General features: G+C 42.6%; 1 protein-coding gene across 1 annotated transcript; it reads right to left on the reverse strand.

The window, feature by feature from the left end:
• Window positions 1-1,380: 1,380 nt before the first annotated feature.
• Window positions 1,381-9,197, reverse strand: Vim (vimentin). The gene is made up of 9 exons (XM_027405246.2): window positions 8,488-9,197; window positions 7,896-7,956; window positions 5,388-5,483; window positions 5,137-5,298; window positions 4,605-4,730; window positions 3,835-4,055; window positions 3,368-3,411; window positions 2,481-2,566; window positions 1,381-1,738 (listed from the first exon to the last, which is right to left on the reverse strand). Exons 1-9 carry the CDS (start codon window positions 9,048-9,050, stop codon window positions 1,697-1,699), a joined length of 1,401 nt encoding a protein of 466 aa, XP_027261047.1. The 5' UTR covers window positions 9,051-9,197; the 3' UTR covers window positions 1,381-1,696.
• Window positions 9,198-18,985: the final 9,788 nt, after the last annotated feature.

Below are 18,985 nucleotides of genomic sequence, written 5' to 3' on the forward strand. Positions count from 1 at the left end.
TGTCTCATGATGCTGGACTTGAACTCAGGATGTTGCAGAGGCTGCCCTTGAACTCCTGATCCTCCTGCTTCCACCTTCCAAGTGCTGGAATTGCAGGTGCACACCCACATCTGGCAGCTAATCTGTGTCTCACTGGAGGAAGGTGTGAATCTACATTTCAGCACTGCATAAAGTTTCAACTCACATATTGGAGTTTCCACTGCAGCGATGCTAAAATACATCTTTATTTTTTAATCTTAGGATGTGTATTTGCCAGTATTGAAATCCTACTTGAACCCAAATCCAACTTAACTGATTTTGAAGGAGAGCTGTCAACATTTTGGCTCACATTAACTTCTTATACAGGTGTTCTTCTATGTGCAGTGGGGTTATGTTTTGATATGTCCTTCATAGAGTTCAAACGTAATAAGCAGAAAGTGTCTTTAAGAAACCAAACATACTTACCTTCCTAACATAGCAGTGTAGAGTTCTGATTGTCTCCCCTTGTGGTTTTGTGGCTGTGTAGGAGCCATAGCTACATCTCCTTCGTTACCACGGCACTGGGCTGGGAAGAGGCCATACCACAAAGTAGAGATTCTACTGAATGTCCATCATTCTGATGTATTGTGGAGTCAGCAGTTGTAAGTTGAGCCATCATAAACTGAGAACCTTCTACATAGCACCTGCTTAATTTTACTTGCATATATGGCATATGTGTTCAGATATGTGTATATGTATATGAGTGCACATGTATAGTTGGAGACCAAAGGTCCCATACCCTACTTTTTGAAAGGGTCTCTCACTGAACCAGGAGTTCACAAATTGACTTAACTGGCGGTGTGTGGCCTCAGGGATCCTTCCCCTCCCCCATTTCACCCCTCCCTGTGCTGAAATCACAGGTGTAGACCACCATGTTCTGCTTTTTACACGGGTTCTGGGAGTCTAAACTCAGGTCCTCATGACTCTGCAATAAGAATTTTACCAAATGAGCTAGTTCCCAAGCACTATATAGTATTTATGAATCAATTTTAAGTGTGTGTGTGTGTGTGTGTGTGTGTGTGTGTGTGTGTGTGTGTGTGCTCGCGTGCGCGCGCGCGCGCTCAGGAACGCTCATATGCTTGAGTGCTCGAACACACACAAACACGAATGCAGTCACTACAGATTAAACCCAGGACCTGTTCATGTAAGCACATCTCTACTGATAAGTCATACACTCACCCCAAATTCAAAGAATAAACAATTGAAAAGAAGTGATCTCTCTTGTAAAAGGCTAACTTAAAAACTGTATTGCAAGCATAAAAAAATTGAACCTATAACTTAAATCCCAAGTATGATCTCAGTAAATTAGCCAATAGAACTAAAGATATTTGTTTAGATATTATAAAATAACACATCAAAGGAGTATTTCTGAAGATTTATTGAAGCAGTAACAAGTTGGTCAGGTATTTACTGGAAAAAAAGCAGTTTTAATGGTATTCAAAAATACTTTAAAAAGTATTCTAGCACAAGATTTCTTCGTAAACTAGATTGTGTTGTAAACCTTTTCTAAATCTTTTAGGGTGTCAGTTGTTAGAAACTAGAGCTTATTTCTATCCCAAATCTATCTTGCGCTCCTGAAAAACTGCAGTAAAGGCACTTGAAAGCTGTTTCCTTAAGATACAAATTTCTTTTTTTCTTCTTGCTGGTACTGCGTTGTTGCACGGAGTGTGTGCAATTTTTATTCAAGGTCATCGTGATGCTGAGAGGTTTCATTGATCACCTGCTCAAAAAGGAAATAAATCAAATCAGGTAAGGAGACACAGCCCTAAATAGAATTTGTTGAGCAGGCTGGGGGTTAATGCTGACTCTTCACAGCAGGATTTAAAGAGAGATGCATTGGCAAGGAGACCTCCTGCAGGCAATAGAGGTGTCCAATGAAAGGGTGTGACATATAAAAGAATACTTGAAAACTGTGTTTAGGAAGTTTGCTGTAGCAATCCCAGGCACAAAGCTCAAAAGCAACTAAAACGTGTTAAAATCTATTCAATAAAATGCTTTCATAATTATGATTAGTTGTAACCATTTCTTGCCTGGCATGGAGAGGTAACAAGACACTGATTGACCATATGCCAGTCCTTGTACTATATAAACAGGTGACAGGAGAGAGAACTGTATGCCCAAGTCAAACCATCCTTGATATTAACTGATGTCATTAGGTGAAGTCCTTTAATAAAGTTCATCTAAAAAGTACCTGAAAGGTGTTTTATTCCCATTTCAAGTTACAGACTTCAGAGAGCAGGAAGATTATTGTTACATCCAAGGACCAAATAATCAGTTGTTTTTATATTGGTGGAATCAGAGCCTATATTTCCAGTAGGCATGGGGACCTCTCAAGTTAGCTGCCTGCATCTGGTATATATGATTGCTGATTTAAAGGCGATTGAGGCATATTTGAAATGGCCCTATATTTATTCACTATCCTTTCTTTTACCCTGTCCATATTTTATCTAAAAGATACCAACCTGTCCATCTCTGGTTTCCACCGTCTTAATCAGGAGTGTTCTTTTTGAGTGGGTGTCAACCAGAGGGAGTGACTCCAGATTAGTCTCTGAATTAAAAAAAGCAGGTAAAAATGAAAAATTTTAAACGTTGCCATTTTGTCCAAAGCATTGTGAGTTTATATTTGCAGTTGTTTAAAGTGCTACTTGTACATAATCTTTCAAAGCACCATCTGTTTGAAGACACAGTACCTAAGGCCTCCTTCACTCAGGCTGAGATAGTAGCTCTCTGTGTACGCCATTAGCAGGAAGCAATCTGGAATCCACACTTAACTTAGAGCGTGGAATTCAAAAGTATATTTGGTTTGAAACTTAGGGTATTAGTCTAGGAGTATAGCTCAGTGGGAAAGCACCTGCTTAGCTCTAGGCTCTGGGTCTGATCTTCAACAGTAATGTAAACTATAATTTAAAAAGGAAATTGGTCCAATACCAAATGGTCGGGCCTGAAAACATATTCAAACAAATAACATTAAAAGGACTGAGGCATTGTATTCGTATATTTAGGGATACATAGTTATCTAGCTAGGTGGTAAAATAGGTATATGTATGTATATATAACAGCAATTAAACAAAAAGAAGCCATGAATCTAAAAGACAGCCATGTGTGTCAGGGGATGGTACATAGGAGGGTGTGGAGGAATGAAAGGGGGGGATGGATGTAATTATATCATATCCTCAATAAATTAGAAAATAAAATGAACATATTCATATAAGGCTTATAGAAAAAGGAAACCACAGATGTTTCATAGACTTTTCTCATATAGCACTGTTGAGGTATTACTAAAATGTGGATGCTCTGCTACATGATGATTGGCTACAGCTTTTTCCATAAAAGGAAATGACACACTTACCTCTCAGGTTCAGTGAAGAAAAGTTGGGAAGAGGCAGAGAAATCCTACAAAAAGCAAAGAAACATTTTTTTTTTTTTTTAATGAAGCACTTCAACAAGAAGAAACAAGTTCCCACACTTGTAGTTTTCGTCCACTAGGAAATCTGTAGCTGTTAGAGATCTGATTCAGAAACATCTACCCATAGCTGGTCTCATTAGCACATTTTGAATACTGTACGAATTTTCTTCACAGGAACATGAGCTAGAGGAATTACAGAGGGGAAAGTATTGACTTTGGCATGGAGGTGGGTTCAAATCCCAGCTCTGCTGTTAATTAACTCTGACCACAGCAAGTTATTCTCTTTCAACCTTAAGTTTCTCATCTATGGAAAATGCAGGTAGAAATGGTGTCAAGGTTAAATGAGATGCACCTAGGGAGACTGTGATGACGTAATTCACAGGCACAAGTGCAAAGTCTGCCTTCCCTACCTGCTCTCCTCGCCTTCCAGCAGCTTCCTGTAGGTGGCAATCTCAATGTCAAGAGCCATCTTAACATTGAGCAGGTCTTGGTATTCACGAAGGTGACGAGCCATCTCTTCCTTCATGTTCTGAATCTCATCCTGCAGGCGGCCAATAGTGTCCTGGTAGTTAGCAGCTTCAAGGGCAAAATTCTCTTCCATCTCACGCATCTGGCGTTCCAGGGACTCATTCTGTGGGAAGGCAGAAGGGCTTCTGATGTGATTTCCCAACCCCAGCTATTCCCATTTGCAAACCATGTGCACTAGTTCTCTTAATAGCAGGTGCCTACTAGCTTCAAACAGAGAACACAGGCACTGAGTCCCATGTCTTGTTTTGTTGAGATAAAATTTCTATGTGGAGCCTACTGTAACCTTGAGCTTATAATCCTTTTGCCTCCTTCTCCAGAGTGCTGTGGTTACAGAAGTGTACTCTTGTGCCCACTCTAAAAATCTCTCTTATTACAATCAATAACATATGTCAGCTAAGACTTTCAAGATATCCATCAACTAATTCTTAAAACTGTCTTGATAATTCATTATATTATCTCATATGTATAATATACATTACAATGTTATATTAATATTATATAATATTGATATTATATAAACTAATATATATGCATATATATATATACAAATATATGTGCATTTGATTTGTTTGTACAGGTATCACTGTTAACCTAGTCAACAGAGTAGGCCGAGCTCACCATTCTCTCCCTTTTGCTGCTGGGTGGTACTCACAGTTCCTTTAAGTGCATCCACTTCGCAGGTAAGTGACTGCACCTGTCTCCGGTACTCATTTGACTCCTGCTTTGCCTGGCGCAGAGCATCATTGTTCCGGTTGGCAGCCTCAGAGAGGTCAGCAAACTGTCAGGAAGAAATCAGAAATGGAGTTTGCTCACTTCCTAGACTTTTCACTCTCTTAGAAGAGTGATCTTCATTCTGACTCTGTGTTTCCTAGAATATGTCTAAATGTCTGTTTGGAAAAGCCAGGGAAGAGTGAACACTGATGCTATTTTCAAACAGCATTTACTCCACTGCAATTCTTAACAAGTGTTAGAGGTCAACAGCTTGGCAGTGAGGTGTTCTTTGAAGTAGAGTAGAAGACAATGAGTGGAAAGGGTGTCTGTCTGCCATACTACAAGAAGCATAGAGAGTGACAAGGATACTGTAACAATAAAATCGGCTACAGAGAGCTGGGGGTACTGATGGAATCGAGGCAGGTGTTTTGAGAGTGGAGGCTTTCCTATCATTTACTTGGGCTCATTCATACCTTGGACTTGTACCATTCCTCTGCCTCCTGGAGGTTCTTGGCAGCCACACTTTCATACTGCTGGCGGACATCGCGCAGGGCAGCAGTGAGGTCAGGCTTAGAAACATCCACATCAATCTGGACATGCTGCTCCTGAATCTGGGCCTGTAGCTCCTGGATCTCCTGAGGAAAGCACAGACAGAGAGGAGTCAGATGTGGACAACCCAGGTGCAGCTTAGCCTTGTTCGCTGGCTGAAAGGGACCTCACTTACTTCATCATGCAGTTTCTTCAAAAAGGCAATCTCTTCTTGCAAGGATTCCACTTTACGTTCAAGGTCAAGACGTGCCAGAGAGGCATTGTCAACATCCTGTTTCGAAAAAAGAAAAGATGACAAGGGCGTGTTAAAATCTATATTTCATCTTATCTGTTTATATTAAATATTTTTCATTCTATTTTATGTATGTGGGTATTTTGCGTGCATGTATTTAAGTACACTGTGTGTGTGTGTGTGTGTGTGTGTGTGTGTGTGTGTGTGTGTGTGTGTGTGTGTGTGTGTGTGTAGTGCCCATGAAAGACAGAAGAGGGCATCAGATCCCCTGGAACCAGAGTTTACAGAGAAACTCTATGGGTGATGGGAATTGAACTCTAGGTCCCCTAGAAGAGTAGCCAGTGCTCTTAACCATTGACCTATCTCTACAGACCCTTATTTATTTATTCAAAACTAACTATATGAACCCATCCTCATTACTATAGAGAAGGTACTGAAAATTTCATGATCCTTGATAGATTTATAAATTATTTAGTGTAACATTCCAATACACATCCTTAGCTATAAAAATGAATTGAAAGCCATTTTGTCATATTGAAGGTAGCTAGTTGACAATTTAAGAATAAATGCATATGTATGCACATGACACGGTATGACAAACTCTATTGAGTCCACATTTCTGCATACAAAATTTCATCATCAGTTTGAAGCCTGAAAATCAGTATCACAGCATTTAATTTTTAAAAATTTTGTGATGATAGTAGTCTATCAGATTTTACTACTCCATGTCTGCCTGAGTACATATAATAAAAATGTAAGCTTCAGAAAATACACATTTTTAAAAGTGTGGTGTGGGGGGACTGAAGAAATGGCTTATTCAGTAATAGTATGCTGGTGTCTTAGAGGACCTGAGTTTGGTTCCTAGCACCCACAACCAGCAGCTCACAAAGGCTTCTAATTCTGGCTCCCAGGGATCAGATGCCCTCTTCTGGCCTCATGTCATGCTCATTGGGCAAAAAGGAAAATATATGATGTAATCCTGAACTGTATTGGTTTTGCCTTCTCTGATTTTTTTTTAAATGCCCCTTGACTCATCCTATAGGATATTTCTATCTTTCTCAGCCATCATTGTATCAATTCAGTGACATCAACTATTCCAGGATGGTGGAACAAAACACAATGAAACTATATGTAAACTCCTTTACAGAGTTTATAAAGTGATCTATAAGCTTTCCACTAAGTCCTAAACAAAAACAAAAACAAAAAAAGATATAAATGATGTCAGACCAATCTTTTGAAAAAAATTCAGTGAAATGTGACTTCTTTATTTAAGGGAATGAAACAGTTTAATTTAGTCCATAAATAAGAAATGTTGAATATTCACCCAATGCCTTACAGAAAACATTTCTTGGGTGATGACCATATACCCCCAGTGACAAAAAAAAGTAACCAAATATTCTTGTACTGCTGTTGAGTATGCAAATATCTCTCACCTTCATAATGTCACCCTAGAGAGTTTTGTAGCTGATCCTAATGAATGTTCCCAAGGATAAGACTGTACTGGCCATCTTTCTGCTTTGGTATGCTGTTAACACCTAACTTTGAAGCAAAAACAAACAAAAATCCCTCCTTCGTATGAAACTCCATTCTTCAGTCTAGGATTTATCTTTAATTGTGGAGGGTGCTAACCAGTCTACAACTCCATAAGAGGAACCCTTTCCGGGAGGACTGTAGCTTTAAGAACTTTGTACACCACATACTTCACAAGCTTGAGCCAGACATTAGATAAGGGATGTTAGCAAATACTTGTGTCCAATTGGAACTGTGGTTACATCATTACATATTCAATAAGAATGTAGCCTGTTGCAAAGCTGCTCTGGGAACACAAAGGCTCCTATTATTTCTGTCCAGAGCCACCGCATTTGCCAGAATGTCGGTATCCACATTCCATAGTGAAGCCCATAGAAACTTTTAATACCCTTCAGCAGCGGGAACAGATGGCTTCCTTTCACCCTTGTTAGATTACAAAAATAGTTGTGCAACGACACTTCAGCTAACTTTCATGCAGTACCGAACTTCGAAGAAAGAAAGGGAACTTGGCTCAATTCCAGTTAAACTTTCTCATCCTCCAGAGTATTCTACATTTCAAACTTGAGGACGCAACTGTGCTTTGTGTGACCTTGTGAAAGTTAGCTGATTTGACTTTCACAAACGGCATTCTAATCAAACTGTAAGCGTTCAGAATCAGAAGGTCAACGTTTCAAAAAATGAAAGGGAAATATTTTGGGGGAACAGAAAAATCTGAATGTCCCCTCCCCGGGGGAAAAAAAAAAAACATAGAAAAACTTCATGTTGCAAGGATTGACCTAAACAGTGGAGTTTTTCAATATGTGGACTTTCTGCCACCAGGGGCTTTACAGGCAGACTTGAAGTTTTGCACCTTTAAATCCTGGGTGAAGTAACTTTTAGAACTGCGAGTGGTTTGGGTGGGTGGGGCTGTTGGCTACAAACCTGTCTGAAGGACTGCAGGGTGCTCTCGGCTTCCTCTCTCTGGAGCATCTCCTCCTGCAATCTGAAGCAGTAGTACATTAAGCAGAGTGGAACTGGGAAACCACCAGGGGCGGGGCGGCCACACCCAACCACATCGCAGCCAAGCCAGGAGGCCAGAGCTGCTGTGACACCTCCACCCACACCAGCGACAACAGCTTTGTCGAGCTCCCTGCCCTCAGCAGGTGTTAGCTGGAGTTGGGGCACAGCCTAAAAAGACAATCACTGCCCTTCCCTAGACCTGCACAAGGAACCTCAGTCCCAGCATCCCAGCCGCCTCTGCCGTCTCTTTGTCTCAGATCCTTCACACTCATCCTCTCTTCCTGCCACCAGAAGGGGCTAGAAAACTTTTTTAAAAGTTCAGGTGAAAAGCTCGAGTGGAGCCAGAAGGGAAATGTTCACTGCAAAGTTTAGGTTCAGGGTGGGGCCGCTTCCTCTGCTATCCTCCAGACAACCACCACCCCGGCCACATCCCCAAGGGCGTGGCAGCCCTCGAGCAGGGCCCAGGACTCTTCTCCCTCCCAGAGCCCCACCACTCGCGTGGATCATGCCTTACTTCTCTCGCAGCCGCATGATGTCCTCTGCCAGATTGTCACGCTCCACCTCGACGCGTGCCTTGTCATTGGTGAGCTGATCCACCTGCCGGCGCAGCTCCCGCATCTCCTCCTCATAGAGGTCGCCCAGGCGCGACTTGCCCTGGCCCTTGAGCTGCTCGAGCTCGGCTAGCAGGATTTTGTTCTGCTGCTCCAGAAAGCGCACCTTGTCGATGTAGTTGGCGAAGCGGTCATTCAGCTCCTGCAGTTCTACCTTTTCGTTGGTGCGGGTGTTCTTGAACTCGGTGTTAATGGCGTCCGCCAGCGAGAAGTCCACCGAATCCTGCAGCAGCCGCACGCCCGGCATGCTGCTCCGCAGGCGCACCGCAGAGGATCGGGTCACATAGGCGCCACCAGGGGATGAGGAATAGAGGCTGCGACTGGTGCTGGGGCGCAGCGCGCTGCCCAGGCTGTAGGTGCGGGTGGACGTGGTCACATAGCTCCGATTGGAGCTCGGCCGGCTCGAGGTGCCGGGACCACCGAACATCCTGCGGTAAGAGGACGAGGACACGGACCTGGTGGACATGGTTTCGAGGGCGAAGGTGGGCTAGGCTGCTGCAGCTGCAAGGACTGGCTCCGATAGGAGAGCGAGGGCACGGTGCAGGCGAACCGTGGGAGCGCTGCTGTCTCTGGGGTCCCCGAGCAAGAGTGGCAGAGGACCGGACCCCGCCAAGGGCGCTGCTTTTATAACACTGTTGGGAAAGAGGGTCCCCTCCCACTGTCATCCTAGCCGCGGGGCGCGCCAACCAATGGGCACCCAGAGAGAAGTGAGGAAGGCGGGAGGGGGAGGAGGGGAGGGGGGCTCCCTGGAGCCTTCTTCCAGGGCCGTCGGTGATCCGACACAGTCCCCTTACTTCTTAGACAGGGCTAGGACTTTCAGGGGCTTTCTGGATGATCACACAAATTCTCTGCTCACGCCTGGGTTCTAAGAAAGGAGGGAGGGATCGAGGGATGGATGTGTGGGGGAAGGGGAACTCCGGAAAGTTGAGCGAAGTGGTCCCTGGCACTGTGCCAAAGGGGCGTGGGACAAGGCGCGCCGGTGGGAGGGGCGCGGTCTCGGCGCTGCGGTCTTCTGGGACTGGGTGGGTGGGAAGACCTGTGAACAGAGGAGCAGGAAGAGCCAGCAAAAGCGGTCCTGCAGATCGGAAGGCGGGGAGAGAAACAAAGAGGGCCTGAGATTGGGGTGTGGGGCGGAGAAGCACTTAGCCTAGGATACCAGGTTCAGGGCCGGGCTCTTGGACACTTTGTAGAGGGCATGTTTTGGGTGGTCGTATCCTGGGATCTAACGGACTCAATCCAACTCCAGAGGGCCAGGATCCAAGGCCTCTGGAGTAAAGCCCAGGGGACCAGGGTGGGGTCGCTGAGTCAGTGGTGATGACTCACCCAGCCCTGAGGGTGAGATCGTCTAGCGGTTCAGGGAAAACCGTTAGTTGAGATTGACTCCAGACTCTGAGAACTCCAAGCTCATTGTCCCAAGTTTTTAACCAACTCTGAGCACGGCCACTCTTTTGATTGTTTTATGGAGACACCAGTGTGGTGAGTTCTCCTTAGGAAAAAGCCTCTGGGACACAGAAAACATCCCACCCCTCCCAGACCGCAAACATACTCAGAAAGGCTTTTCTTGCAAAGTTCCCTCCCGCGTTTCCCTCCCTTCTCTTCTTCCTGCATGAAACCACACCCTAAGTTCTGGGTGAAAGAGGAAACTACACTGGTAGTTTCAAAAACAAGCTCAATGATCACGGCCTTTTCTGAAAGTGGAATTCATTAAAAGATAACCCGAGCCAGACAAGAATTCATTAGGTATTGGGAAAAAAAGTCCAATTGTCCAATTTGATGAATGAGTTCAAATGAAAGGCAATTACGTAACTTAAGAGATACACTGAAGAAACAGATTTGTGTTGATTTTAGGGCACTGATGCAGGGGACAAGATTCTAGTGACTGGTCTGGACAATGTCACAGCTCCTTTCCCCCACCCCGCAAGAACTCGTGAAATATAACTTGAAATGGAGATGCAACTGTCCACAGAACAAAAGATTCAGACAGTGTTTAGATCCAGCGACTGCCACCTTTCAAAGGGAAAGCAACCGCTCAACCCAAGGCTATTGTTCCACTGTTAGCAACTAGGAAGGACTAAGGGATCTCCATTCTCCCAGGGAGATGGAGCTTCCAGGAAAGGGAAGACAGGCCCCTTGAGATTAAGAAGAAAAAAAATCAATCACAGTTGCTTTGGGGAGTACTTTGAAGGGGTATTTATGAAGTACCGAAAGAATTAATTACAAAAGAACTGGGAAACGGGTCCAACTGTGAACAGACAAGGAACAAGAGCTTGTGTTGTATTTTTGCTTTTGTTTTTCTTTGGGGCAGAGAGTATCCCCAGCTTACCTGGCAATTAAGAGAAATGGCTTAGGAACACTTGAAGGGTTTATGTTAGCATCTCTGTACAGGCCTCTTTGAAGCAGTGGTGTGTTTACCTCATCTCAGTTCTGGGCAATGTTGCTGCCAAGGTTGAGGCTGCAGGACCCTCTGTGGCCTAGCTCTCCTGCTGTGGCTTCCTTTATTCTCTCTTTCAATGAGAGGCTGTGGGTCCTTCCCAGAGAGCATTCCTGGGGTTAGCCTGTGCCTCACGTTACCCATCCTGTGTACTGAGAGCCTTTTATTCTAGCAAATGTCACCATTGTGAGTTTGCTTGGAATGGCCCATGATGAGAAAAGTGATTTCCCTGTGGGAGGAGGGAGCACAGCCCTTCCCCCTACATGGCATGTTGATTCCAGAGCAGTGCAGTGGCTTTGTCAGTGGGCTCCAGCTGAATGAGTCACTGTGGAAAATGAGGACTGGATTCTGGTGTGGTGTGGCAGTGTGCCATGTGGGCACCCACAGCAAATTCCTCAGGTTGTGATGACTTCTTCAGTAGGCTCTGGTCCCCTTCATCACCTGAAGAGTATCCCTTCTCTCTGGCCAGTTTCCCTTCTGTAGACTCGGGAACATCTACAAATATTCTCCTTTTACTGTTGATGTTTGCTGATCACTGCAATGGATGGAACTGTGTGTTTACAAGCACACACTGTTCAATTTATTCTTCCTCTTAGAAGTTTTTAATAGGTAGACAGACAAGTGAAAGCTACTACAAAATATTTTTACTCATTCATGGAGAAGTGGAGAAGTAATGAGAGTTGGGAAATCATTTGCTTCACTTTACACACACACACACACACACACACACACACATGAGAGAGAGAGAGGAGAGAGAGAGAGAGAGAGAGAGAGAGAGAGAGAGAGAGAGAGAGAGAGAGAGAGAGAGAGAGAATCTTACACAGCACTATACCCAGTAGGTGATATTCGCAAAAGATAGAAGTCAGTATGTTGAAATGAGTAGCTTCACCATCACTCACTATGTACTCACTTTTGAAAGTAAACAGTCTATGAACATAGCTTTCTCAGTTTTCATATTTATTTTTAATTGCTACGAAAGTCTATCTCAAGTATTTTTAAATGTTGGACTTATGTGTGATGCAAGTTTGTACATTAATAAATTAAAGGTCATATGATCTGTAGGCCAGGCAAAACATTATCACATGTAAAATACTAACAGTGAGTTTGAAATTTGCAAGCTTTGGCCATGTCAATTGAAAGTGGTGACTTGAGCTGACAGACCAGCCAGCCGTGTGTGGTCAAGAGCTTAGTGGCCTATGGAGGCTTTTGAAAAGCTGCCTACAGGAGGTCATATCAAGAGGACTGCAGCTAGCAGAGCTTCTGGATGAATATTAGGAATGAGAAGGCAAATAAAATGAGGCATAGTGATGCCAACCTGTAGTCTTACTACTTGGAAGATTGAGGCAGGAAGATTAGGATTTTAAGGCTTTTTTTTTTTCTCTGCATAGATAGCTATTTCAAGGACAACCTGAGATCCATGACACCCTCTTTTCCATCTAAACAAACAAAATACAAAAGCATAAGTATCACATAGCATCCTATAAATGCATGTAGGTTTTATGCATCAAAATTAAAATCAAAGAGGCTAAAAACACGCCAAAACCGAAGTCATGATAATAAATAATAAAAAGTGTTTTGATTTTTATACCTTCTGGATGGTAGGTATTGTATGTACATTGAATTTAACTTAATGCTGCTGCAGCATCCATCAAGCTATACTTGATCATTCTTTCAGGCAGATAGTGTCTTTTCTATTTGATTTCATGGTGATAGTTATCATACCATCAACTTAATTCAATACATGAATAACATTGAGGCATTTACTATGTCCCAGAAACTAAACAGACAGAATAATTACTTAATATCTTGCTGGTAGGTGCCAGACTCCTAGAGGTGTTTGGCACAGGTGTACAACAGGTAAATTGTCACTGAACATAATCAGTAATGGGTGGGATTTGTTTTCACCTTCACCCTAAATGCATATCTTAATAAGGAGTCAAATATTTTCACCTAAACTCTGCTCTGTTTCTCAAGTATCATTCTAAGCAAAATTAGACAACTCATCTCAAACCCTGAAACCCACCATCCACAGCAGCATCCCCAATTTCACTCTTTGGGGCATTTCAGTGATGAAACAAGACTGGACACTTTGCCATTTCCTTACTTTGCATCTCTTAGGTCCAGAGGGAATGGTGTCCCACTGATACCTGCAGCCAAGTATCTATTTTATTGCTGTCACTCAAGTTCAGGTACTTAAGTCCTTTTGTACCTCCTACCTGTGATACTATAGCTGACTTTTCACTTCATCCAGATGCCCAGGACTTCCACCAATGCATCTGTCCATCTTAACTCCATTTTCTTAAAAATTTTGATTTTAAAATTCCAAGATAATCTAAAGAGGACTACTCATCCCTCTGCTACGACACAGGCACTATGAAACGAAAGTTTCTTCACTATTCTTCACTGTTCTTTTTCCAGTGGCTACAGGAGAATGCTTGTATGAAAGGGAAGAAAGGGAGTGAAGCTAACATTCAGTGGCATTTGTTACATTCATTCAGTATACTCATTTCTTTTTATGTGATTGATCTCAAACTTTATGGGAAGTTATGATCTATATATTTTATTAATATATTTGGGGTATATTTATTGAATATCTAGTCAGTGCTAGACATGCTGCCACAAACTGGAGAAGACCAGTGTGGTCCATATCTTCTTGCACCATTATATGAAGTCTGTGTGAGTATATGTATGGTACAACAGAGACAATACTCAAAGAAAGTTTTTTTAAATTAAAGACCATGATACCCAAAGATTAAACAAAATAATTTGTATCTGTTTTCTCAACGGTATCCCATGCTTCTCAGTCAAGTAAGGTAAGTCAGAAATTTTTCTTACATGTAAGGAATAATAAAGGAGCAGGAAGAAAGAAGCAGGTTGGGTATGCCTGTAATCCCAACACTTGGAAAGTGGAGGTATTAGGCTACATACCTAGTTCAAGGCTAGCCTGGAGAGGTGAGAGCCTGTCTCAAAAAACAAAACAAAACAAAATAACAAGAACAACAAAAAAACTTTGTAGAGTGTGATGAGTAGTAAGTGAGAACCATGGTGGAGATACAAATGGAATGCTGGAGGGTTTAGATGATGAAATAATATCAATTTGAGGGAGACCAGAAAATGTATGTAATAAGACATTTTTGAAGAATGATATGGTTTCTACAATAGGTCATGGTGGAGAAAGTATCTCCTAAGCTGTCCAATCAGCATGGGCAAAAATAGGGGCTTCTAAGGAATACCAAGAAGCTCAGAGTTGCTGCGTTATGACAGAGGTAGGGGGAAGGGAACTGGAAGCTAACATGGGACCATGCGTTGGAAGACCAAATGCCAGGGAGAGGAGTTGGTAACTGATGCAGTGGGCAGTGTGAATTCACTGTGGTTTCTGAGGAGAAAGGCATCCTTGTTGCTGCACTTTAGGGGTTTGCTGTGGCATGTTGTTGATGAATTGGGTAGACTGACTGGAGAGCTGTTTGTAGTGGATCAAAGGAAACTGAAGCGAAGGTGATTCTTAGAGGCTGGAGTTAGAGGAAACACAAAAGCAAACACACCTCTGGGCTCTCTGGACAAGGCAATTAAGAGAATGAGTATATTCTAGGCAGAACAATTTAGGTGGGAAATTAATTTGAGGAAAATGATTATTCATTAATGTCTCTCACCAAGCAGGCTATTTACTATTCTAATCAATGTAGATTAAAATCTCGTAAAGGTGAGGTAGAATTGTTTTCACTCTACATCATTTCTTACCCCCTCACAGGAATAGTTTATGCTAGTTGCCTTTGACTTCCCATTATCTCCTTTTAGTGTGTTTGGTTTCCATAGCTACAATGATGATGTCTTTGGTATCTCAACACTATTCTTAGAAGAATAGAGGACAAAGAAACTTCTCTAGAGATGTCTTTCAACTTTGGAAAGGAAAAGCAGATAGTTTTCCATAAACTTAAACATAAAGTCTAACTTCTTAATTGCCTTGTTACAATCTGCAGTAGAGGAAAAAAGGTGGAAAATGGGTAGACGGAAGGAAACATTTAGCTGCCCTGCAGAAAGGAAATCTAGTGTAGATACCAAAACAGTCCCAGAAAATGCTATAGGGAGAAGTACAGCTGGATTCTCTGAATTTGTTCACTTATTGAGGGAGGAGAGAGGAAGAATGAGAAGAGAAAGAAGATTGGGGAGCAAAAGTCTCCACCAGCCCAGTTACATAATTTAGATGCCACATCCCTAAATGAAATTGTTGTAGTATAGTTACTTATCAAGACTACTGTAGCAAAACTCATACGTATTTGTACAGTGGCTTATAATGTTATTTCCATCACTGTTTAAAGATTAGGGAAGGGCCAGAAGTTAGCATCTCTCAGGTAAAGCAGCCTTGGCTGAGAGGCAGGGATGGTACAGGCTTCATCTCATACCATGACTTCATTCCTGCAGCCATGGAATGAAGGAAATCCAGGAGGAAGCCGACCCCCAAGAAGAAGATGAACCCTAGAGACCCAGTTCACTTGCCCCTTCTGCAACCACAAGAAGTCTTATGACGTGAAAATGAACTATGTTTGCAACACTGGAATCATCTGTACTGAAATCCTAGAGGAATTCCAGACACCCATCACATACATACCTGTCAGAACCAGTGCCATGAATACAGCGATGGGAAAGACACCTTCAAGACAGACAATCAGTAGCAATATCAAGGATCTTTCCCTCATTAGTCCCATACATGGTTGTAGGTACAGGGCTTTGACAGCCCTCCTTCTGTGTGCATGCAGTGGATGTGAATGAGTAGATGTGTGTGTGGCTGTTGATATGGCTGTAATGGCAGCCCTGGCTGTTTGTAAATGGGATGTAGGTGAAGGGTTTCTGGGTCTCACCACGCTGCCCAGGGTGGCCAGCTTCATCACCAGCACCTTGCTTTGGGGGAACTGGATTTCCTGTCCTTCCCACCTCCTTGTGCTTGTGGTCTTGGAGTCAAGGCTGCTGACTACCCTGGTCCCTTGGTTGGACTTTGCCAGGGAGCCCGTTTTCATCATCTTTTGCTTTTGTATAAAAGGTAGGGGCTGGACTTGGGACAGCTGTCACTCACAAGCCTGTAAATAAAGCAGCCAGTATGGAAGAAAAAATATATTATGGGATAATGTCATCTTTTGGGGGGTGGGGTTGGTTTTTCGAGACAGGGTTTCTCTGTGTAGCTTTGAAGCCTATCCTGGCACTCGCTCTGGAGACCAGGCTGGCCTTGAACTCACAGAGATCCTCCTGCTTCTGCCTCCGGAGTGCTGGGATTAAAGGTGTGCCCACCAATGCCCGGCTGGGATAATGTCATCTTAATGTTAGAAAATTTGCCAGTTACATTGGCATCCTGGCAAATTGCTAATTTGTGGAAGTCATATAGTTCCCAAGTGGTGGGAAGTTACTATTTTTTGGGGGGGGGTCTGGGAAGTATTTATGTAAGAGATCTGTAGGGAGACACCGTAACCACACCTCCTAAGGGATGGCTACAGGTGTGCCTGTCCACACCTGTCAAGGTGTGGTCAAGGTGAGGTCAGGATGACTCGGCATGGGCTCTGAAGGGACCGCAGAGTGCATGGTAGCCTCTTATCCTGCCCCTGCTCTCTGTCCTGGCTGCTTGCCTGCCCCTGGTATGCTCTGGCTTGCGTTTGGCTGGTATTTATCTCAATAAAGATATCTTGACCTTACGGATTACAGATTGTCTCCTGGATCACGTAATAGAAAGCAGGTAATAATAAAATGGACTTGTTCTGTAGCACAGTTTTCTTTTATAGAGCTGAAAACATTGTTGTTACTTTTCTTTATTTTTGAAAGTTTCATACACATATGTACTGTATTATGGTTATATTAACACCCCCATTGCCCTCTACTATAACCTCTTCTTTTCCCTCTGGACATCGTTTAATTCCCCAGTAGCTACAATATGAAAGAAAATCATACCCCCTTCCCCAGTGACAGCTAACAGTCAATTATTCCTTAGAAAGGGATGGGCCTTCATGGACACCTCCTCTAGCCATTATGAAATGTTGAATGGACTAATCTTATTCAGGTAACCATAGCTGCCTAGTGTTCATGATTGCAATATTCATGTCATATTTGAGCCTTAGCATTTCATGGCATTCTGCTCCATCTCCCAGCTGTTAATTCTACTTCCTGTTCTGTGTTGTACTCCATGCTTTAGGGGACACAGATGATATAAATGTTCCATTTAGGACTGTACCTCAACAGTTGCTTAATTTCAGCACTTTGTCTATATATGACTTTCTGCATCAACTGTCATTCTTTGCAAAAGGGAACTTTTCTGCTCCAGATTCAGAGCGATACTAGTCTATGGCCATGAATGTTTAGAAGACAATGTGACAATATATCCTTTCATGGATACAACATTAGTACCCCTTCCTTGTTCAGCTTATGAGATCTTCAGATGCAGCCTTTTGGCCAGGTTTATAATACCACATGTGTACTCCTTCCTATGGGGTAGGTATCCAATTCACTCACAAAACTGTTAGTTATCTATGAAACAGTAGTGCCGCTATCACAGAAGTACTCACATCTTGCTTGGTGTGTCAGTATTGTAGTATGCATGTCCTATAGCTTGGTGATACTGTTGATGAGTTTCCTCCCCCAGCACCCTTCATGTCACCTTTGTGGCAGGATGAATGCTCATCAACAGGCGGGGGAGGGGGGGTGCTGGGGTATTTTTGGTGTTCCTAGCATAGTGTCTATCTCTTTGAAGTTTTCCCCCTGCTCTAATGAAGCAACAAGACTCATTTTAATTCAGAGAATGCTGTGCCTTTACAGAATCATCACAGAATTATGGACAATTTTAGGGGTTTTCTGTATAAATCTCATTTTCTATTTTTGACTCAACATGTCAGAATGAGTTGATGGTGATGTCACTTGGTTCCTGCAATTAAATGAATAAAAATGTTGGTTCATGTTTGTTAATGGGAATGAAATAAATGGGGCAGAGTTTGAGAGTTTATTGCTTCTACAAGCAAGAGCCCTCCTGCTGTTTACCCAATCTCTATTAGTTTGAGTGCAGGGGAAATTTTTTTTTAACAATTTAGTCCTTCAGGATACTAATATTGCACAAGCTAAGAATAACACAAGAGTTGCATGAAATGAGACGAGGCTCAAGAAGTCCAAGGGAAATCGGGAGTGTTCAAGGCCAAGCCAAAGCATTGCTGATAGAACATGTAGGCTTGCTATCTAGTTTTAATTTTTTCTCATTCATTTTGTTGCTTTTACATATCAGAATTTTTTCCTAAAGAATGCTTATCAACATTTGCTTCATTTAAGAAAAATAGAGCATGCTTAAAGTATTGGGTATGTAAGAGGGACACAACCATCACCTATAGCAGTGTAAGCAATAAATAAAGGGAAAAATAGCAAGTGCGTCTATTAAAACAAACACCCATGAAATCCCAAAGCAATAACGGCATCATTACTAACAGACTGGATTGTTATGAGAGAACCTGAAACTCTCGCCTGCTGATATTTTTTGAGTGCTTACATGTTCCATACTCCCTGCTGGCTGTTGAGGACACAAAAATGTTCTTAGATACTGTGTCTTCTACTTTCTATAAAATAATTTGTCTCTAAGGCTTACATAATGATGTGTCCATATTGAGATCCAAGTGGATTTCCTCATAAAGTCATAAGGCCCTGGGGAAATAACATTGACTTTTACTCCCCAAATCCATGGAAATGTAAACTTTACTGTTTTGTTCTCTTTTGCAAACTACAGTGTAAGTCTTGGTTGCTGGGTTACTAGCTCAAACACAGGCTCCAAACTGCAGCCAGGGAAGTGCAGTTAGCAATTAAGTAAAGGAAATGACTAGTGGGTTTGAAACCCAACATACTGTCCTATTCTTCACATAGTGAAGTATCTCTGTTACCTAGACAACTTTTATTGCTAAGGAAGTACTTGTGACTCATCCTCATACAGAGTGACTTATTTAAAAAATCTGAGTGTT

This window comes from Cricetulus griseus, chromosome 3 (assembly GCF_003668045.3).
Source record: "Cricetulus griseus strain 17A/GY chromosome 3, alternate assembly CriGri-PICRH-1.0, whole genome shotgun sequence".
NCBI classification, from domain to species: Eukaryota; Metazoa; Chordata; class Mammalia; order Rodentia; family Cricetidae; genus Cricetulus; species Cricetulus griseus.